Source organism: Choloepus didactylus, chromosome 23 (genome assembly GCF_015220235.1).
Source record: "Choloepus didactylus isolate mChoDid1 chromosome 23, mChoDid1.pri, whole genome shotgun sequence".
NCBI classification, from domain to species: Eukaryota; Metazoa; Chordata; class Mammalia; order Pilosa; family Megalonychidae; genus Choloepus; species Choloepus didactylus.
In genome coordinates this window covers 21,319,087-21,342,498 of record NC_051329.1, presented here as the reverse complement: position 1 = coordinate 21,342,498, position 23,412 = coordinate 21,319,087, and the positions used below count along the sequence as shown (strand labels likewise).

The 23,412-nt window shown below is 41.9% G+C and overlaps 2 protein-coding genes across 3 annotated transcripts in view; one reads left to right on the top strand and one right to left on the bottom strand.

Annotated features, from left to right (window-relative positions):
- SART3 (spliceosome associated factor 3, U4/U6 recycling protein) overlaps positions 1 to 10,545 on the bottom strand; it is a 67,415-nt gene extending 56,870 nt beyond the window's left edge. For both annotated transcript variants that reach the window (XM_037816749.1, XM_037816750.1), the window contains exon 1: positions 10,209 to 10,545. In XM_037816749.1, the coding sequence (XP_037672677.1) occupies positions 10,209 to 10,523 (315 nt within the window). In that variant the 5' untranslated portion in view covers positions 10,524 to 10,545. The remainder of the gene's footprint in view (positions 1 to 10,208) is intronic.
- A 1,311-nt stretch (positions 10,546 to 11,856) lies between these two features.
- ISCU (iron-sulfur cluster assembly enzyme) lies at positions 11,857 to 18,609 on the top strand. The gene is made up of 5 exons (XM_037817285.1): positions 11,857 to 12,013; positions 13,530 to 13,643; positions 14,550 to 14,660; positions 16,365 to 16,443; positions 18,072 to 18,609. Exons 1-5 carry the CDS (start codon positions 11,900 to 11,902, stop codon positions 18,155 to 18,157), a joined length of 504 nt encoding a protein of 167 aa, XP_037673213.1. The 5' UTR covers positions 11,857 to 11,899; the 3' UTR covers positions 18,158 to 18,609.
- The last annotated feature ends 4,803 nt before the right edge of the window (positions 18,610 to 23,412 follow it).

The window sequence follows — 23,412 nt, the reverse complement described above, 5'->3', positions numbered from 1 at the left end:
TCAACAAGAAGAAATAACAATCATAAATGTTTATGCACCCAATCAAGGTGCCACAAAGTACATGAGAGAAACACCGGCAAAACTAAAGGAAGCAATTGATGTTTCCACAATAATTGTGGGAGACTTCAACACATCACTCTCTCCTATAGATAGATCAATCAGACAGAAAACCAATGAGGAAACTGAAAACCTAAACAATCTGATAAATGAATCAGATTTAACAGACATATATAGAACATTACATCCCAAATCACCAGAATACACATACTTCTCTAGTGCTCACGGAACTTTCTCCAGAATAGATCATATGCTGGGACATAAAACAAGCCTCAATAAATTTAAAAAGATGGAAATTATTCAAAGCACATTCTCTGATCACAATGGAATACAATTAGAAGTCAATAACCATCAGAGACTTAGATAATTCACAAATACCTGGAGGTTAAACAACATGCTCCTAAACAATCAGTGGGTTAAAGAAGAAAAAGCAACAGAAATTGCTAAATATAAGAGACAAATGAAAATGAGAACACAACATACCAAAACCTATGGGATGCAGCAAAAGCAGTGCTAAGGGGGAAATTTATTGCACTAAACCCATATATTAAAAAGGAAGAAAGAGCCAAAATCAAAGAACTAATGGATCAACTGAAGAAGCTAGAAAATGAACAGCAAACCAATCCTAAACCAAGTACAAGAAAAGAAATAACAAGGATTAAAGCAGAAATAAATGACATAGAGAACAAAAAAACAATAGAGAGGATAAATATCACCAAAAGTTGGTTCTTTAAGATCAACAAGATTGACAAGCCCCTAGCTAGACTGACAAAAATCAAAAAGAGAGAGGACCCATATAAACAAAATAATGAATGAAAAAGGTGACATAACTGCAGATCCCGAAGAAATTTAAAAAATTATAAGAGGATACTATGAACAACTGTATGGCAAAAAACTGGATAATGTAGAGGAAATGGACAATTTCCTGGAAACATATGAACAACCTAGACTGACCAGAAAAGAAACAGAAGACCTCAGTCAACCCATCACAAGCAAAGAGATCCCATCTGTCATCAAAAATCTTCCCACAAATAAATGCCCAGGGCCAGATGGCTTCATAGGGGAATTCTACCAAACTTTCCAGAAAGAACTGACACCAATCCTACTCAAACTCTTTCAAAACATTGAAGAAAATGGAACACTACCTAATTCATTTTATGAAGCTAACATCAATCTAATACCAAAACCAGGCAAACATGCTACAAAAAAGGAAAACTACCGGCCAATCTCCCTGATGAATACAGATGCAAAAATCCTCAACAAAATACTTGCAAATCGAATCCAAAGACACCTTAAAAAAATCATACACCATGACCAAGTGGAGTTCATCCCAGGCAGGCAAGGATGGTTCAACATAAGAAAAACAATCAATGTATTACAACACATTAACAAGTCAAAAGGGAAAAATCAATTGATCATCTCAATAGATGCTGAAAAAGCATTCGACAAAATCCAACATCCCTTTTTGATAAAAACACTTCAAAAGGTAGGAATTGAAGGAAACTTCCTTAATATGATAAAGGGCATATATGAAAAACCCACACCCAGCATAGTACTCAATGGTGAGAGACTGAAAGCCTTCCCTCTAAGATCAGGAACAAGACAAGGATGCCCGCTGTCACCACTGTTATTCAACATTGTGCTGGAAGTGCTAGCCAGGGCAATCTGGCAAGACAAAGAAATAAAAGGCATCCAAATTGGAAAAGAAGAAGTAAAGCTGTCATTGTTTGCAGATGATATAATCTTATATCTGGAAAACCCTGAGAAATCAACGATACAGCTACTAGAGCTAATAAACAAATTTAGCAAAGTAGCGGGATACAAGATTAATGCACATAAGTCAGTAATGTTTCTATATGCTAGAAATGAACACACTGAAGAGACACTCAAGAAAAAGATACCATTTTCAATAGGAACTAAAAAAATCAAGTACCTAGGAATAAACTTAACCAAAGATGTAAAAGACCTATACAAAGAAAACTACATAACTCTACTAAAAGAAATAGAAGGGGACCTTAAAAGATGGAAAAATATTCCATGTTCATGGATAGGAAGGCTAAATGTCATTAAGATGTCAATTCTACCCAAACTCATCTACAGATTCAATGCAATCCCAATCAAAATTCCAACAACCTACTTTGCAGACTTGGAAAAGCTAGTTATCAAATTTATTTGGAATGGGAAGATGCCTCAAATTGCTAAAGACACTCTAAAAAAGAAAAACGAAGTGGGAGGACTTACACTCCCTGACTTTGAAGCTTATTATAAAGCCACAGCTGTCAAAACAGCATGGTACTGGCACAAAGATAGACATACAGATCAATGGAATCGAATTGAGAATTCGGAGACAGACCCCGAGATCTATGGCCGACTGATCTCTGGTAAGGCCCCCAAAGTCACTGAACTGGGTCATAATGGTCTTTTCAACAAATGGGGCTTGGAGAGTTGGATATCCATATACAAAAGAATGAAAGAGGACCCCTACCTCACACCCTAAACAGAAATTAACTCAAAATGGACCAAAGATCCCAATATAAAAGAAAGTACCATAAAACTCCTAGAAGATAATGTAAGAAAACATCTTCAAGACCTGGTATTAGGCGGACACTTCCTAGACTTTACACCCAAAGCACAAGCAACAAAAGAAAAAATAGATAAATGGAAACTCCTCAAACTTAAAAGTTTCTGTACCTCAAAGGAATCTGTCAAAAAGTTGAAGAGGCAGCCAACTCAATGGGAAAAAATATTTGGAAACGATGTATCTGACAAAAGTCTGATATCTTGCATATATAAAGAAATCCTACAACTCAACAACAGAACAAACAGCCCAATTATAAAATGGGCAAAAGATATGATAAGACAATTCTCTGAAAAGGAAATAAAAATGGCCATAAAACACATGAGAAAATGTTCAGCTTAAGGAGATGCAAATTAAGACCACAATGAGGTATCATCTCACACCAATGAGACTGGCTGCCATTAAACAAACAGGAAACTACCAATGCTGGAGAGGATGTGGAGAAATTGGAACTCTTATTCATTGTTGGTGGGACTGTATAATGGTACAGCCACTGTGGAAGACAGTCTGGCGGTTCCTTAGAAAACTAGACACAGAGTTACCCTTCGATCCAGCAATTGCACTTCTCAGTATATACCCAGAAGAACTGAAAGCAGTGATATAAACAGATATCTGCATGCCAATGTTCAGAGCAGTAATATTCACAATTGCTAAGAGATGGAAACAACCCAAATGTCCTTCAACAGATGAGTTGATAAACAAAATGTAATATACACACGATGGAATACTATGCAGCAGTAAGAAGGAACGATGTCATGAGAACATGACAACATGGATGAACCTTGAAGACATAATGCTGAGTGAAATAATCCAGGCCCAAAAAGGGAAATATTGTATGTTACCACTAATGTGAACACTGTGAAAAATGTAAAATAAATGGCTTATATTATAGAATGTAGGGAACCTAGTGATAGACAGCAAATAGTGAAGGGGGAACGATAATCTAATAAGAACAGATAAGTTATGAAGGGTAAACTTAATGTTCTGGGAATGCCCAGGTTTGTTAATTTTGGGGGGGTATGGTAGCAACAAGTTCGCAGAAATGTAGTTATTTTAGGTTATTTGTTTTTCGCATTCCTTTGTTGGGTTATAGTCTGTCTATTTTCTTGGGGTAGGGTAGGAACATGTAAAAACAAAAATAAAAAATAAAAATAAATAAAATAAACAAAAAAAAACAAACAAAAAAAAACTAAACACACAACTACCATATAACCCAGCAAATCACACACTCTTGGGCATTTTCCCCAGAGAAATAAAAAAATATGTTCACACAAACACCTGTACCTGAATGTTCAAAGGAGTTTTATTTTTAATAGTCAGAAACTAGAAACAACCCAGATGTCCTTCAGCAGGTGGTTAACTGTGGTACATTTATACCATGCATTACTACTCAGTCATAAAAAGGAATGAACTAATGATACATGCAACTTCGATGAATTTCAAAGGAATTATGCTGAGTACAAAAAATCAATTCCAAAAGATTAAATACTGATTCCATATGATTCTATTTATATAACATTCTTGAAATGGCAAAATTATAGAAACAAAGAACATGTTGATTAGGGGTTTCCAGAGATCAGGAACAGTGGCTATAAAAGGGCAACAAGAGGGATCCTTGTGGTGATGGAAATGTTCTTGTATTTTGACTGTATCTGTTGTCAATATTCAGGTTGTGGTATTGTACTACAGTTTTGCAAAATGATACCACTGGGGGAAACTGGGTAAAAGATAGGCAGGATCTCTGTATTTCTAACACATGCATGGGTATCTAAAATTATCTCAAAATTAAAAGACTAATTTTTTTTTAAAAAAAAAAGCTATTATATAAATTGGGGTAAGGCTTATCTTAAGTCTGTACACCAAAACTAAGATTGGTATTTACCCTTCCAACATCTGGCACAACATTTCAGCAATAAAGAAACAGCAAATTACCTACACTTCATTCAAATAACACCCTGCCATCAGACAATGTACTCTAATAATGTAGATACTCGCTATTTCATTAAAACACAAAGGTAGCCAATGAATTTGATAACTTCAACTTCAGAATAAAAATTTAGCAATTAACTAGTTAGTGAATCTCTAAATGGGGAAAAAATAACCATTTGCAGAACGCAAATATGTAGGATTGTATATATACAGGTTTTAAAGGGAGCCCATTATCTTTTACTGCTAATTGTAATAGTAAAAGTTCTTCCTTGGTTTCCCAGTGCCCTTTGGACAATGCATAAATCCCTGCCTCAATACGGCAAAGATATCAATTCTCCCACCAAACAATCCATAAATTCGATGGAATTCCAATCAAAAACCCACCAGGGTTTTTCATAGACCTTGACCTTGAAAATTTTTCTAAAATTTACATGGCAGAGCCAAGACATACCTGAGGAAAAAAAATAAAGTCAGAGGATTTGTTTTAACAGGTAGCAAGCCTCAGCAATAGGGAGTAAGACTGGAATTTGCATAGGATAGACAAACCACCACTGGAATAGGGGAGGGCCCAGAAACAGACCCACACAGACAGAAAATGTGTAACAGAGGTGGCAATGATTGTATCCAATAAAATGAATTCAGGACCCATGATTCTGACTCCCAGTTTGAAAATCACTGACCTAAGAGAAACTCTTATACACGTTCAACAAAACCATTGTTCAACAGGAACAATGTTCATTATTACTTCTAATAGGAAAAAAGAAAAAAAAACTGGAAACGACTCAAACACCCACTGACAAGAACACAAGTACACTAACTATATATTAGTAAAAATGCATCAAGCAGTGAGATACAATAGGTTAGTACAGGCTGGAGTGAAATAGTGACACATACCAGAGTAATTTGGGCAGATAATAAAAAATATATTTACAGCCTCTCCCTCCCCAGCCCCAAGGATCTGGGGGAAGGTGCGGATGTGTTGGACATCCTCACTTGGACTGGTGTTGAAGTTGTCACAAACACTGGGACTGGCGGTTTGATGTGCTGAGCCCTCAAGCATGGGACTTGCCCTTATGAAGCTCATTACCACAAAGGAGAGTCTAAACTTACATGTAATGGTGCCTAAGAGTCTCCCCTTGAGTACCTCTTTGTTGCTCAGACGTGGCCCTCTCTCTCTCTAACTGAGCCATCTCGACAGGTGAACTCGCTGCCCTCCCCCCTACGTGGGACCCGACTCCCAGGGGTGTAAATCTCCCTGGCAATGCAGAATATGACTCCTGGGGATGAATGTGGACCCGGCATCGTGGGACTGAGAGTATCTGCTTGACCAAAAGGGGGATGCAAAATGAGACAAAATAGTTCCAGTGGCTGAGAGATTCCAAATGGAGTCGAGAGGTCACTCTCGTGGACATTCTTATGCACTATATAGATAACACATCTTAGGTGTTAATGTATTGGAATAGCTAGAAGTAAACACCTGAAACTACCAAACTCCAACCCAGCAGTCTGGACTCCTGAAGACAATTATATAATAATGTAGATTACAAGGGGTGACAGTGTGATTGTGAAGACCTTGTGGATCACACCCCCTTTATCTAGTGTATGGATGAGTAGAAAAATGGGGATAAAAACTAAAGGACAAATGGGGTGGGATGGGGGGATGATTTGGGTGTTCTTTTTTCACTTTTATTTTTTATTCTTGTTCTGGTTCTTTCTGATGTAAGGAAAATGTTCACAAATAGATTGTGGTGATGAACGCGTAACTATGTTATCATACTGTGGACAGTGGATTGTATACCATGGATGATTGTATGGTGTGTGAATGTATTTCAATAAAACTGAATTTAATTAAAAAAAAATGAATCAAGCTGCAGATATAAGTAACATGGATGAATCCTAGAAACGCAATACTGAATGAAAAGCAGACCCAATTTATATATAGTAGGATACACTTTTAATAAGGCTCAAAAATAAACAAAAGTAGGCAATATATCATTAGGTATATATACTTATATGATAAAACCACACATGTTCTCAAAGTAAAAAAATGACGCACACAAGATTCAAGAAAGTAGTTACCTGGCTTGTTTGGAGTTTTTTGGGGGCGAGTGCAGGGGTGGGGGTGGGGGTCAGTGCCGGGGAATGGAATAGGGAAGAAGCCCATAGATACCCTTAGATAAGTTTGGGGTGATTAAGTGGTGTTCATTTAATCACCATACTTTATAGTTACAGACCTGACCTACTTTATATGTATCAAATTACATGCAAAAAGGTAACATAAAGAAACAACAGATAAGAATATAACCAATAATTTTAAAATAACTTAAAACTTTTAAGTTATATGCGTACGTGTGTGTGTGTGTGTGTGTGTGTGTGTGTGTGTGTGTGTGTGTGTGTGTGTTTAAAAAAAAACTGATTTAACCCATCTCATGATTACCTGATGGGGTGAAAAAGTACTGGACAATGTTAGGTCATGAATGTTCTAATCCTCACTGGTTCTCAGTTTCCATGAAGGAGTAGGAGTAAATCTCCAGTTCTCACTGGACTAACATGACATAATGATATTTCAAAATCCATGGTCAAGAGTGTCACACATTATAGCTAAAGACACATAGTTTGTGAAAGATGTACTTTCTTCATTACAGAACATTCAAGGTTATCCTGTGACACCACCATTCTCAACTCACCAGCATGTGAATGTGTTTTTTAGTATGAAAGAGGCTAGAGAGTCCCTGCTACTTAAAGTCAGAAATGTCCACGGAAGGGCCCCACACGTGAGTAAAAATAAATAGGTCTAAGAATTGCTAAAGCAAAGGATCTGCCTCTAAGGTGGCTTTTGGTCTAAATTCCTAAGGTCAAAATAATGAAGAGGTGTTCTAAAAGTACATTTATTAAGTGCAAACTGAAATGCATTTTAAAAAGACACTTCCACAAAGTTCAGTCAACACTAACAAACGAATACACACTCTGGTCTAGCTGGTTTCACAGAACACCATTAATGACAAAGGAAGAGGAGGCTTAGCCGATGCACAAAATGATCCACTGATTTCCTAACTCCCCAGCACTATGAAAAGTGCCACACTTAACCTGGACCTAGAAGGAGGGCGGAGGAAAAAACAGAGAGGCCTGGTGAGAAGAAAACAACAGGTGCAATCACAGGAAAGGCAGGGAAAGGAGAATGGAGCTGGCCTTTGCATAGCACCTACTATGCACAGCACAGCCAAACTGTGCCAGGAGTTTTATGTGCATTGTGCCACTGAATCCCCACAATAGCCCTGTGAGAGGCACTATTACAATCCCCATTTTACCAACTGGGATAAAACAGACTCAGAGAAGTGAAATAACTTGTGCAAGTTCTTTTGACTAGTGAGTCGACGACCTGAATTGATGCATGTTTGCAAAGCTATATACTTTGTGCTGTACCATGCTGCACTGACAAACCTGCTTAAGGCACCATGAGGGGCTACTTTTAGTTTCAGCCCATAAATGCAACTAACGGAAGTCTTTGCTTTTGTTACATGAACAGATGTCACAACAAATCACAAGTTTTCATAAAATACACTCAAGGATGAGAACTGGAACATGCAGATATGGCAAGGCCGAGTTTTTCACAGGCCTATTTGGAAGTTACTCATCATTATGCTCCACTATAAGTGCAGTTGCAGCAGGAACTAGAGGCTGTGAGATTACGATGAGGTGGGAGGGAGGTTTTCAAAAATTGAAAAAGTCAATTTTTAAACCCCAAGGCAAAGAGGATAAGGCCAGAGGTCCTTCAGTTCATTATCACCTGTGCGGTCCCATCCTGTGTGGACACCTTCCATCCCACCCCTGATGATCTAAGGACATAGGTCAGGCAGACAACTGCAGAGCATCCGTAGCCAGCAGAACTTCACTCTGACCCCTCCTTTCCCATTAGTAAACTGTGTACCATCAAGGACCTCATCTCTTAGTTCCACACTTCCCCTTCCTACTAAAACAGGTGATCCTCATAGAACAGTAAGGTCAAAGTGAGCCGGCTCATCAAAAGGCCCAGACGAAATGATTTCAATATAGGCAGGGACACATTCAGCCTGTCACCCAGAATCACACTGTATTTGACAAATGAATAAAAGACTGAATAAACTGCAGTGTACTTATTTAGAAGAAGGGAAAACGGTAACCACCTGCCTACCCCAACTGGTTCTTTCACAATCAGATGTGATGATGGGTGGGACAAGCTATCCAACGAATGATCCCACTACTTCATAACTTAACAAAATATCAATGCCAGAGGGGACATTATAAGTAAACTTACACCCCATAAGGTTAAGTAGGTTAACAATCTTCACATCAGAGAGATTTCACATCCAGTGTTGCATTTGATCTATAGGCTACTTTGAATAGTTGTTGAAGAGCAACTCACTTGTTCAACATCATTTGTTGTGAGCCTCTGCTTCCTCATCAGTAAAATGAAAATGCACTCAATCTCATTTGTTTACCCCTCCAAATCCATGCCACCCTCTCCTCCTCGCCCTCTGGCCCCATGTGGACGACATCAGCAGACTAGGGCCCTAGCCCTTCTGATACCCAGGTGGGTTTGCCCAGCAGGAGGCACCACCAGACTCTTAGAGGGAGCATGGGGAGGAAGAGGAGGCCAGGGTATTTCTTCCCCCACCCCAACTCCTGCTGGGAAACTGGAACTGCATCCCTTCGCCAAAGGTCTCAACTCCTTTCATGTATCCTCTCCCACAACCACAGGTCACCTCCCTTGTCCCTTTAGGCCTAAAGGTGGAAACAAAGTCCTTCTATTACTAGCTATGAGGTACTAAATCTTTGCTCCCGATTTCTCTGTCTACACTTCATAAATGCAGTTGTCCCTTTATCAACCTTTCCTCAAATTATCCTAACTTGAGTGTACCACGAATTTCCTGGTGAGACCCTGGTTTACACAGGAGACAATACCACCTACACCTCCCAACGTTCTTCAGGAATTCGAGATCAGGTTAAATTAGGTGCCAGGCACTGGGTTATCATTACTGTTATGACAACGTTATGATGCAAAAGTTTTTGTTCCCAATTTACAAGTCAGGAAGCCAAGGCTCAGAGAATTTAAGAAACTCGCTCAAACACGACAGCTAAAACTGGGGCCTTAGCTTCTAGGCGCCAAAACCTCTACCTTTCCATTTCTATTATCACGATCACCGTCAATATTTTCCCTACTACACCATATTTCATCATTGCCGTCATTCTTAGAGAAAAATTACTCTCCCTTACAAATAAAATTTATTTCTACTGCTAAATGCAATTTAATTATGTGGTTAAGAGAGTTCTGATGTTCGTCCAAAGTTCAAAGCCTGGTTCGCCACCTGTAGGACGTGTAATTTTGGGCAAGAGACGTCCCTCGACAAGCCTCAGTTTCCTCCAGTAAAACCGGGATAACATTATTTCCTTCACTGGGTCGTTGTTAGGATTCAACGGAATAACGCCTGCAAAGCGCAGTAAGTGCTCAAATAGTGGGAGCTACGGAGATTGAGTTTCTGCGGCCTTGGCGGCTTTACTACCCGCGCGGACCAAGTAGGCGTCCCAGGCGCTCTCGCATGGGGCGCGAGCCGGGACCTGGGGGCCTGAGGGAGGGAGCCCGCAGCCCACCACCCCCGGGGCACACCTGCTCCTCCAGTCGCTCGATTTCCAGCTGGTTCTTCTCCTCCTCTTCGTCGTACTCCCACTCGTACTCCCCGGGGGAGCTCTCCGCTGAGGAAGCCATGGCGTATTCTTCGTCTCCATCGCTCTCACTCACGCCTTCCTCCTGCTGATCCCACTCTGGCCCCATAGTCTTGTAGGTCGCAGCGGCCACAGCCCGAGATAACACCTTCCTCCTCGTCCTCGTCGCCTTAGCCTCATTCTCCTCTCCCTCCGCCTCGGGCCCAGTCTTGGGCTCAGCCTCTGATTCCGAAGCCGAGGCTGCAGCCGCTGTCGCCATTTTGCGCCTCGGAAGATTCTCGGGTCTTCGCTGGGCCGCCGAGGACCGACTGAAGTAGAAGCTGCCCGCGGCGCGCGCCTGACCAAAACCCCGCTCTCTAGCCATCGAAAGGGAAACTGTAAGCCTCGAGTGGCAGAAAAATCTCGAGATACATGCAACTAATATTATATTTATATACTTATAAAAGTTCCCATCACCGAAAAAAATTCTCATTAACACGACATATGTTCCGCTACAACTTCGGACAGAAGTTGAATCTTTGAACAGGAAGTGAGGACCATAGGATTTGGCGCCATCTTGAGAAGGTCAAAGTAATTGTTGGAACGGATTGCTTACTTTCTAGGATGATCTGGCGCGTGATTCAGTCACCCCATCAACCAAGCCCCAACACGGAGAAAACTCCAAGTCCTCAGGGAAGGATAGACCGCACCATTCGTGAGAAAAATCCAGTGCCCCAAAAGATTCTTCCCCTTTACGGAATATCTGGTACCTAACAAGATGTTAAATACTCTTGAGTCCGGGTTTATGAAATCATCTTCTGCAAATCTATGTATTAATTACACTACCGAACACTTATTTAGAAACTCAGTTGCCTGGAATTGTCATATACGTTTTGTTTGCGGTTGTTTTCTATGTAAAGAATATATATAAATATGCACACATGCTTTTTTAAATCAGGGCATGTTCGTTTCCTTCTTAATTAAGCTTACCATTTTTGAAGTAGTAAAGTATTGAACGTGTTCTTTGTTTATTGTCTTGGGCAAACATTATGTTTTGCTTTCCGTTGGATCCCCAGAGCCTAGTACAGAGCCTTGACGCATAGTAAGTAGCCAGCACATTATTTGCTGAATGGATGAAAGAATTCCCCTTAAATTAATACAGAAGAGAAGACTGAATCTTAAAGAGCTGATGTCATTCTCTTAGAATCTTACAGAAAAGGCGCAGAACCAGGATTCTAACACAGAACTGGTTTTGTTCTAATCCGAACTGTACCTAACTCTTTGAGCGAGAGGTACTAAACCGCTCTGAACCCAGCTTGTTTGGCTGCAAAATAAGTTAGGAAGGGTGGACAGGGTGATCTTCATATCCCAGCGGTGAGCTTGGGCAGCGCGAGCCTGGGTTTCGCGATCCACCCTTAAACCGTCTCGCATCCAAAACCCAGCACGCAGGACGAGCTGTTGGGGTAACTTCAGACCTTCCCACGCCCCGCCCCTCTCCGCCCCCCAAGGGGACTTGGCCAGGGCAGGGCCAAGAGGCGGACTTCCCGAAATGGGAGTGCGCAGGCGCGAAAACGTGGTGACGTAAAAGAGCCGAGTCGGAGGCGTGCCCTTCATCTCGGGCCTTGCCCTCGCCTGGCGTAAGCGCGTCTCCGCAAGATGGCGGCGGCCGGAGCGGGCCGTCTCAGGCGGGCTGCGTCGGACTTCCTATTGCGGAGCCGGCGCCTGCCCACCCGGGAACTCTCCGCCCCCGCCCGACTCTATCACAAGAAGGTAGGGACGGGCAAGGGGGTGCGCAGGACCCCCAGCAGCTAGGGAGTGGAAGTGCGAGACCGCAGAGGGGATGATAGAGGGATCGTTCCCTCCTACGTCTTCTGCCTGGACTCTCTCTCCCTCTCTGTTCGGTAACACTAACCGCAGCCCACACAAAAATAATAGTTCTTATCCAGCGGCGACTTCTAGTGGGCCTCGCAGCTGGCTGCTATTTAGGGCATCACGGCCGCTAAACTTCGCAACAGCCCAGGAAGAAGGGTCCGGCTCCAGGGCCACGCCCCGCGCCAGCTCGGGCTCCCGCTTCAGCCAAACCACTACCCTGGCTAAGTGACCTTGGGCAAGTCACTGCCCCTCGCTGAACCTCAGTTTCCACATTTGTAAGGTGGAGATCTTAGCAGTCCGCTCCTACAAGAGACGGATACTTGTGTCGTGCTCGACGTGGTGTCTGGCACTTAGGTTCAATATATGGAGACCACTTATGGTGCTGTTGTTTTTGTTGTAATAAAATTATCTCAAGCACTTCGGTGGGCCTCACGGATGACGAAGATCTGGTTTCTGCCCTTGTGGAGTTCACGGCCTCCTATTGGAGAAGACACGTAATCAACAGTCATGTTTTTGTTATGTTTTGGGGTTTTGGCCATGGGCTGCATAGTTTGCAGCCCTGCCTTCTGGGAGTTTAAAGTATCCTAGAGATGAGACTCTTTCACTTGGAATTGGAAGAAAACCAAAGATTGCTGTCATTCATCATATGGCAATATCCACATTAGATTTTTTTTTGTGGATCCTTGAGTTTAAAAGTTAAAATCTGTGGAAGGATAGGTGGGGGAAGGAAACTAGAAGATCAGGATACTTACTGTTATTTATGCTTTCTGTTTGCCAGTTTGAATGGATATTTACTCTGTTATGGCTTCCACATGTTTGCCGACGGTACATTTTGACATCCACCCCCGGTCCCGTGTTTTGTTGACAATACACTCTGAATTTAGGCTAAAAGCCTTTAAGCCACCAGGGTGCACTGCTACACCAGCCTGATTTCAAGTTTTCTGTAACAGTCACCTGGCAGCTGGGAAAGGCCTTCAATTACTGGGCCAAGGTTATTTTAGAATTTTTTAATTGTAATCATTATCCATTAAGAGTGGATTTTATTTGGAAATAACTAAAATGCTGCTTGAACCTAAATTGGGTGACTTGGATGGGTAAAAGTCAAGTAATTATTTGTGATTAAAAACCTTAATGGAACCAAGAAATGATTTAGGTGATTCTTCTCCAGTATCTCAAACAGTCTTTGAAGGTAGGAGAGGAGATACAAAAAGTCTTTGGGTCATGAATAGTTCTCATGTGAGTGTAAACTGGTATTTTTACAGATTGACTGCCAGGTTCCAGGCCTTGTGCCAGTCTCTGAGGAAATAAGAATTAGTAAGATTTAATCACCAACCTCCAGGAGCTTACATTCAAGTTAAGGAGACCAATATCAAAAAAAGAGTGATGATGATTTCTCTTAACCCTCTCATTTCAGGTTGTTGATCATTATGAAAATCCTAGGAATGTGGGGTCCCTTGACAAGACATCTAAAAATGTTGGCACTGGATTAGTGGGGGCTCCAGCTTGTGGTGATGTAATGAAATTACAGGTACAACTAGTTTTCATCTTTAAAGGTAATGATAGTAATCCCTTTGCTTATACAGTGCTTTGTCTTTTACAAAGCATCTGCACATTCAGCATTTCATTTGGTCTCCATCTTTATTCCTGTGAGATGGTTTGAGTCAATGTTATAAGTGATTAGAGCAGGGAATGAATCCTAGTTCTTCTGCTTGTATGTTCAGCTGACCCTTTCTGAAATAGTAAACTGAACTCACCTTTCTACTCACTGTATCAGCTTAAATTTCAACTTCAGCTATGTAAAAAGTTTGAATTTTACTCATCAGAGGAAAACCACAACCATTTAGTTAGCGAGCCACAGTGAGAGAAGAAATGCAATGAATCAAACCTCTCCCCAAATTAGAGGCAACATGAACGAGGTAGCTGGTGCTTTAGGTAAGCTGCGGCTTTATTCACAATTTCATCGTGGTGGTTGGGAGCTTGCTGGATCTTTTCGTGTTTGTATTAGAAAACAAACAAGGCAGGAAGGAACCACTAAATGCAATTTGGTGCCCAAGGAAAAAAAAAGTATTAACCAGAGAAGTTTATTGCAGACTCTCCCGGTGTTTAAAGAAGCAGCAGATTGACCCCAGCAGCTATGAGCAGATTTCTTCAAATAGGATTTCATAGCTAAAAAACAGGTTAGGGTTGGGAAAAAAAAAAAAAATAGGAGGGATGTGTATTTTTCAGCTGATCTTTGTAGTTGTGGTATAATTTCCTACATTTAATTTTCCATCACTGAACTCTTTGAAACAGAGCAAACTCAGTAATTGAATGCCAAAAATTAAAGTGTGGAAAGCAAGACCACAGCTTTGGGGAGAGCCCCAGTGAATCCCAGGTTCCTAAGTTCTGAAGGACAGCACCAGAGTCACTGCTTAATTCTTGATCCCTTTCCTAGATTCAAGTGGATGAAAAGGGGAAGATTGTGGATGCCAGGTTTAAAACATTTGGCTGTGGTTCTGCAATTGCCTCCAGCTCGTTAGCCACTGAATGGGTAAAAGGGAAAACGGTAAGGTCGCTTGTAAATTTGAAAGAATTAAATCACAATCTCCAGAAACCTGGCTGTCTAATGAGTCAAAAAGGTGACTGAGATTTTTTCTCTTTGTTTTGGTTTTTGATCATTTTATTTGTTTGGGGCTTTTGGCATGGGTTTGTTTTTTAATTAAATAGAAAGAGACCCTCACCTGTCTCTCTCTGACAAAATAGAATTGCAAAGAAATCTTTGGGATTTTCCAAAGTTCCAAAGATGTGTATTTTTCTTACACATCTTAAGTCAGGTCAGAGGATGTGTGTAGTGGTTTGTTTTCTTGTTTATTACCTCCCACCATGTTTCAGCAAGGATTCCAGATGGCTTATAAGAATCCATGAAATGTCAAACTAGCCTGTGTTGAGAGAGGGAATAAAGAGTCAAACACACAGCAAGGGTTGGGGGTAAAGAAAACAAATCAGAACCATGGTGCAGGTAGAGATAAGAAAGGTTGGACCATCTTTTCCATTCTTTTCTCCACCAAAGCCCCTTTCCCTGGCAGTTTCAAAGATAGAAGGCCCCAAACCCAGTGAAGAGCTGGACTTTCTAAAATCTACACCTCTCAGGGGTTGTCATGATTAAAACTCTCAAAAAGCCAACCTACAGGCCACTCATCTTTGGAGCCCCGAGGGACCAGATTCCAGGAGCTGAATCACAGAGGAATATGCTCCAGGGAGCTCTACAGCAAAGCTGTTTGCCAGGGCACGTGTCACCTTCCTATGGCTCAGGGCCTTCTGGCTGGTAAGCTCCTCTGGGCCAAGAGAACACTGACCTGACCTGTTCCTGGCAGGAGGAAGCTCTGATCTATTCTCAGGATAAGGGGAGATGAGAAAGGGTACTTTGCTGTAGGACCTGGCCCTAATGGGACCAGGAATTATGATCAGAAAATGGAGGACTTTCTTTAACCTTGAGATCCACTCATCTGAGTTGCCAGGAATAGAGCTTGAATTATAGTAGAGCTAACAGAATTGGAAGATTGGGGGAAGCCACATATAGCCGGGGAGTCTGGCTGTCAGGGAAATCTGATTTTCCTTGAGGCAGTGGGACTACATTCTGCATAGACAGGGAACTTCCTGCCTCTTGCTATCCCCCAAGGCCCTCAACCCAACCCCAGGCATCCTTTCTAGTCTGTCTGTCAGTTTAAGGGGAACATGAAACATAGCTGGGAAAGCAGGATTCAGCAGCCCTGCCCCAGCTGCTGATTCCAGAGCCACCTCCACACAGGTTTTTAAATCAATGTGGAGGAAATTCTTCTTTAAGCAAAGGGTGGAACCAGAGATGTCTCATCCTGAGTGCTGTGTGACTGCCATAGTGCTGGATTGCCAGTGGCCGTTTAGCACCTATAGTTGAAGGGGTCTGAGAGCATAGGATATACTGTCTTTAAGAAAAAAAAAAAAAAAAAACTCAGGTTGCTTAGGATCAAGCAGATCTCTAAGAACTTCTTACAGGTTCTGCTCCTGGCCAAGCAATGCAAGCATGTATATTTCATACTTGAGAATGCTGGCTGCAGTTTTGACATGCAAGTGGGAGTCCTGAGAAGGTCCTAATTCTTTGTTTTGAGTTATTAAACAAAAATCACCCCTATTAACCTGTCCTGAGGGCCTCTTTGGCCTTCCTTTTTTGTTGTCTGCACCCCGCAAGATAGAACATTGCCAAAACTGCTCATCTTTCCCTTATACCTCTCAGGTTGAAGAAGCCTTGACCATCAAAAACACAGATATCGCCAAGGAGCTCTGCCTTCCTCCTGTGAAACTGCACTGCTCTAGTAAGTTTGCTCTCCAAAATACCAAAGAGCTTGGACAGTTTGGAGAAAATTTGTTATGGCATCAACCTGCATTTGTGATAGAGTAATAGGGTAAAGAGAATCTGCAAGCCCTTTTGGTCAGAGTCTGTCTTTATAACCCTCGGAGAGGTGAGCTCATCTTTAAAATCCCAGAGGGTTAGGGTCCCCCCTGGTCTCACAGCCATCTCTAAGAGAATCATACCAGCAGGTGGTGGTGTGCACCAAGTGTCATACTGAACACTTCGCATACATCATTTCTAAACCTCAGAAACAGCCACTCCACGGTAAGTATCAGATTCCTCTTACAGATGAGGAAATGGGGACTCAGGTTAAGTCACCCAAGTCACACAGCTAGTAAGTGGGAGAGGCAGGATTCAAGCTCCATTCTTTGACTCCAGAGTCTGTATTGTTCCCACCCCATTGTGCTAAAGTCATAGCCAGCAGAAGAGAAAATTCACCTTTTGCCATAATCCTGTACATTGTGCATTTCATCACTTCCTATCTAAATGCTGTTACCGTCAGGGTTTGCATCTGTGTGTATAGAATGACTAAGCCCAGTTATGCAATATCCCTGTCCGTAAGGGAAAGCCCAGGTGGCCTTAAGACTTATACTTGCTTTCTGCTTTAGTCTCTGTAGTCAATCTGTTTTGTTTTGTTTTTTTTTCTCATCCTCTTTTAACCTTCCCAGGGAAGGAGCGAATGAGTAACAGTAGCCTTAAAGTATTGATGGAGGTCTACTGACCACTAAGTTAAAAATCAGTAGAGAACCAGTCCTTTTGCTAGAGGAAGACTTACAGGAGAAAAGCTGGGTGCTGGGGTAGGACACAAGCTAACACAATCTTCAGAAAGCCTGCTAAGACCCAGCTTCCTTCCACTCAAGGTAGAATTTCAATTACCCGTGAGGAAAGGTCATAGCTTGTAAACATTTTCACACGGTTTCAGAAAAAATCCTGCCTTTTCATTAGGTACTGAGACCTTTAGCTAATGCTCTCTGTTACGTGCTTGCTTTCTGCTGTCATTCCAGCTCTTTCGATTTTCATTTTCTCCCATGGCCTCACTTTTATTGTTGACTCCTTTTTATTTTGACTCCTAAATAAAAATTTTCCAACTTGAGACCACTAGAGGGTGCTGTGGCAGATGCTACCCCATCAACCAGTTGACATGACCTAAGTTGTGCTTGCTAGCTTCACCAGCATCTGCTGCATTTATTCCAGACTTTCATGTGAGCAGAAGAGAACTAACATTTGTTGTATCTTTACAATGTGTCAAAAACTTTATTTAAATCAACTCATTCAATCCTTGCACTAGCCCAACAAGCATGATTGTCCCAGTTTTACGTAAGAGAAAGTGGATTCCAAGAGGCTAAGAAACTAGCGTAGAATCCTCTGTATTTAAACCCCAGTCTTTGGCCCCAAAGCCGGGGCTCATGCCACCCCAGAGGAGTGATTAACCCCACACAGGAAAAAGCTGGCCTTCTGGGTTCTTGCTTGTCACCTCCAGCACCCTGGTAAGTTACTCTTTTAAGCCTCTCTAGCCCTTAAATTTCTATTCCAAAGGCCATCTCTTTAGTGTCTAGAAATATATGTTGTCTCTCTTTCTGTTATCTCCAGTGCTGGCTGAAGATGCGATCAAGGCTGCCCTGGCTGATTACAAACTGAAACAAGAACCCAAGAAAGGAGAGACAGAAAAGCAGTGAGCCCTGGCAGAGCCTCCACAGGTCACATCAGCTGTTTCCTCACCCGCTATGCAGTCACCTTAGATGTCCAGACACAACCCGCACCACAATGAAAGAGCTGCGAGATAACGCACAGTATTTCCTATTGGCGTTATGGCTATAGTGCAGGTGAAATACACAATTTACTTGTTTTGAATCCTGTGGTTTCTTTCAGTCCACTTTTATTGCCTTAATCCAGTTAATGTATATTTTGAATTGTGTGTATGGCCTCAAAACTGAAATCAGTAACAAAGTCTCAAGTGCTTGATAGCCTTTGATGTGAAGTGCACATCAAATTAATTTTACCTAAATCTTTCAGGGGGAGTGTACCAATAGAATGCCTTGGTATGATTATTTGATAGAACCTAATTATTGTACATAAAATGGATCTGCATATATATAATATAATGAATAAAAGAATGTAAGACAATGTTTTTCTGTGGTAAGCCTTGTCTCTTTAGGTACTTCACTCACCCCAAAGTGCTGCCCAAAGCCCCTTTGGCTTCCCAAATGCTGTACCGAGCTGACATTTGCACCTTTCAGAGCAAATTGGGCAATATTAACCATGAACAGAGATTTTTACAAAGCCAAACATATGTAATGATTTATGAAACAAAGATGAAAGGAGATGGTCATCACTTTTCAGTGCTCTTTGCAAAATAATAGATTAGCCACTCAGAGTGAATCCTGAAGACTTTTTATAATTTTACTAGTTTGTGTAATCCTTAAATCTGAGAAACACTGGTTTAGATGATGTCTGTCCTAAAGCTGTGGGCTAATATGTAACGATAACCTGGGGAATGAGTTTAAATGCAGATTTCTAAGCCCAGGATTCACATGTAAGCCTGGCAGGTGATTTTGATGCCCCGACTTATGAGAACCTCCCTGGTGGTTTTGTGTGGTGATGAATGAGCCAAGCCATAGGGGACAAACCCGCCAATTCTCTCCTGCACAGGTATGATACTTAGGTAGTTCATTCTGAACTGTCTCATGGTATATAATGCACTTAAAGATATTTTTAAAACATCCTTCCCAGACTCAGGATGAATAACAGACACTCTAATCACTGTCCTTCCTATCTTCATCTCCCACCTTTGTTGGGGTTGGGGGCAGGATGTACCATTCTGAGGGACCTGCAGTCAAGCACCACTAAAATCCACTAAAGGATACCCAATTTTTAAGTGAAAACAGAGAATGAACTATCGGCTTACAATACCTCAAATCTCCTTCAATGCTTCAAAAGCAAGATGTGTTTATTTTTTCTGATGGTGGTCTTTTTGTTCAGACATAAGCTGAGTGCCTCTTTTAAATATACCTCCTTTTAAAAAAGCACTCTGGGTTTTGGTGAAGCGCACAGAACTTCAAAGGCCATTCCCTCTGCAGACCGAGGAGAGGAAGGGCCACAAAGCAGGGCCTTTATAAGAATCCCAAATTAGAGCTACTGGCTGGGACTGTAAAATTGTCCTGTTTGGCATATTCTATTTAATTCACAGTCCCTCTAGGCTGAGTTTGTCTCTTTCCCTTCTTTATTACAAGTGGCAACACTGCAATTCCCCACCACTTTGTGATTTGTAAAATGAGATGTTTGGGTCCCAGTTAACATCCTCTGAGAGTTGAAAGTGAATTCTGGACTTGAGAAGCTGCTTTTAAACAGCCAAAGCAATATTGCCAGACTAGACCAAACCTTAAAACATAGCTGTGTAGCTAAAAGAATTAGAAGTGCATGTGTATTGGTTTTTTTTCTTAATTTACATTAAAGATACCATTTCTCCCAGACAAGTCTAATTTTAACCACATGAGGGCATCGTGTACCCGTCAGTGAGCTCATTTTGAGGACTTTGTTTTTTGTTTTTTGTTTTTGCAGTCTCCAAGTGGATCTAAACATTTCTGACTAAATTCTTCCATCAGAAGTCTTGACATATAAGTTAAAACAATCGATTGAGCACCTGCTATGTGCCAGGTCCCTTACATTTGTAATTTCATCATTCTCTTGACAACCCTCTGAGATGCACATTATTTCAAATAAGGAAACAGGCTCAAGAGGCCAATTAACTTTCAGGTTTTTGAGGCTGTCCTGAGTGGCCCCCAAGCCTGTACTTTTTCTGCCTTGTTTCTTTCCAGCACAGCAATCAAGGAGTCTAAGTCTATGTCAGAGGCTCACCTGTGCCTTAAGCAGTCCCCTGAAGAAGGTGAACCAACACAGGATGAGCCCAATTCATTCATTTGGCCAACTCACTGCCACGCACTTGGTTTTCACCCTGGCTGCACATAAGAGTCACCAGGAATCCAACTAAATCCCAATGCCCAATTAAATCAGATTCTCTTGGGGTGGGGCCTGGGCACTGGCATTTTTTAAAGGTCCCCAGGAGTTTCGGATGTGCAGCACAGGTAACAACCACTGGGAAGCACTATGCACTTTGCTAAAATTGTTTCAGTGGGTCCTCACAGTCCTATGAGAAAGGTGTCACCTCCCAGAATGGCTCCCTTCCTCTCTTCCTTTCCACCTCTGCCCTGGTCCAGTCCTCCATCAGCTCTCATCTGGCCTCCACATTGGTCTCCCTGCCTTCAAGCTCTTCTCTCTGATCCATTCCCCCCATGGCTGCCACAGGGGTCTTTCTAAACAAAACTCTGGTCCTCTTTGTAAAACTTGTCCATGGCTCCCCATTGCCCTGAGAATAAATTCCAGACTTCCTACCACAGTCGATTTACTTCAGCCACACTGGAGCCTTCAGGCCTTGGCTCAGGGTGTCCCCCTGCCAGGAATGTCTTCGCCATCTTTCTTCCCTTAACCCCCACTCAGCCTTGGAGCTTCATCTCAGGCATCACCTCCGGGAAGCCTTTCCTGATTCCCCGAGGTTGAGTTAGGTGTCCCTCCTCTGCACTCCCAGAGTCCCCTGTACTTCCCCCATGTTGGGCACTGAATCATGTCCCCCATAAAAGACATGTTCCAGTCAAAACCTCTGGACCCATAGGGGTGTGAACCCATTTGTAAATAGGACGTTTGAAGATGTTATTAGTTGAGGTGTGCCCAAACTGAATGAAGGTGGCCCTTAATCCAATATTGTTGAAGTCATTATAAGCAAAGGAAATTGAACATAGAAGAGAGAAGCTACAGGGAGCAGTCAGAAGCTGACAGTCAATGGAATCCAGAAGAGAAAGGAAAAGACGTCACCATGTGCATTGCCATGTGATGGCCAAGAACCAGAGATCACAGGCAGGCAGCCCCAGAATGCCACAGCCTTCAGGAAAAAAGCATTGCCTTGCTGATGCCTTGATTTTAGACTTCTAGCCTCAAAACAGTGAGCCAATGAATTTCCCGTGTTTAAGCCAACTCATTGTATTATATTTATTTTAGCAGCCAGGAAACTAGCCCCATTATGGATGTACCACCAGTATTGTAATCTGTAATTCTGTACCATTACCCAAGGATTCTTTTTTCTTACGGTTTTTTAAAAATTTTAACAGGTAACACATGCAGGTAACTATAACTGTAACACAGGCAGCTGTAAAAGAAATAAAATTCAAACAGCCTGCAGTGGAACAGAGTGGCATGTAAGTTTCCTTGCCACACTTACATAGACCGGGAGACCCTGCAGACAAGTTTCAAACCCAGTAAGAAGGATAATTCCCCAGTCTCCCTCCTCAGAGGTAACCTCAGATACCCTTTTCTTGTGTATCCTTCCAGAGATTTTCTATACATGTCCAAGTATACGTGTTTAAATAGACCTTTCCTTTTTCTTTCGTCTACACAAATGGTAGCATACTGCACATACTTCTGATCTTTTTATTTTCCTCTTAGCCATATTTCTGAGGTCATTCCATATCAGTTCATACAGACCTGCCTCATTCTTACTAAAAGCTGTACAGCAGTCCATGTGTCATGGTCCATAATTTATTTGACTATTTCTCTATCAATAATTATGTAGGTTGTTTCCAGTACAGTGTCTTAATTATGGGTTCCAGCATCTGATACAGTACCTGGCACTTAGCAAGGGCTCAGTGAATGCTTATTGAGTGGATATATGGATGGGCAGATGGATAGTTGGGTGGGTGGGTAGATGAGTGCTTGGATGGATGGATGGATGGATGGAGAACAGAGGTTCAAAGAGGTGAAATGACCCACCCCTGGTCACACAGCTAGGAACTGACAGGTCAGAGTACCCACCCCATCTCCCTCCCACCCTAAAGCACTAAGCCACATCAATGACCCCATCTCTAATTTAATCCTTCCAAGATATTATTCCCGGATTTTGGCTAGTCAGGACCATCTCAAAATGCACAGTTATAGAAACTCACATAAAGCATTGTCCTGTCAAAATCAGTTGTCCCTATCAAATCTTTAAAAGCCAAGTAAATCTTGATGATTTTAGGTCCCTTGAACTTGGAGCAAGAGTACCGAGTTTGTGTTCTTTATCATGACAGAAAAGAAAACTTCTAGGTCCCACTAAGCCTAGGCATAGACCAGGAGACCCTGCAGACAAGTTTCAAACCCAGTAAGAGGGATATGGACACACCCCCTGCCAATGCCTCTCTGTGGCTTGTCTGCTTGCTTTCCCCATCCAATCAACTGACATTAGCCACCATCAAAAGGTCACATCCCAGAGAAGACCATCTCCAAACAGGAATACAGAAGCAGCAACAAGGCAGAATAGAGTGCATCTGGGGTGTTGGAGTTAAACACAAGGGGCTCAAATGCTGCCGGCTACCACTGGGTGACCATGAGCAAGAGACTCAACCTCCCCAAGCCTCCATGTATTCATCTGCAAAATGGGAATGAAAATAGTACCTTCGTGGTCAGGTTGATGTGACAAATGAGATAATGCATGAAAAGTAAGTAGCACATAAAAAGAGTTCAATATTACTACGGTGGTGATTAATATTATGGTTAACACCTTAGCCCTGACTCTATACCAGGCACTGTGCTGGTGTTTTATATAGATCAGTTCATTTACTCCTCACAGAAACCCTAAAATACTAGGACTTTTCCATCTTACAGATGATGAAACTGGAAGATAAAGAGATGTGCCCAATATCAGTCAGGAAGTGGTGGATCCAAGGCTGTCTGGTCCAGAGCCCAAGTGCTCTGCTTGCTACTTCTCTACTCTATTATCTCTAGTACTATATCACTATTCTATTAGTGTTGGTATTACTGCCATTACTACTATTGTTACTATTACTTCAGCTACTGTTACTATTACTAATACCATAACCTCAAGGATTCAGACCTATGGTGTCTT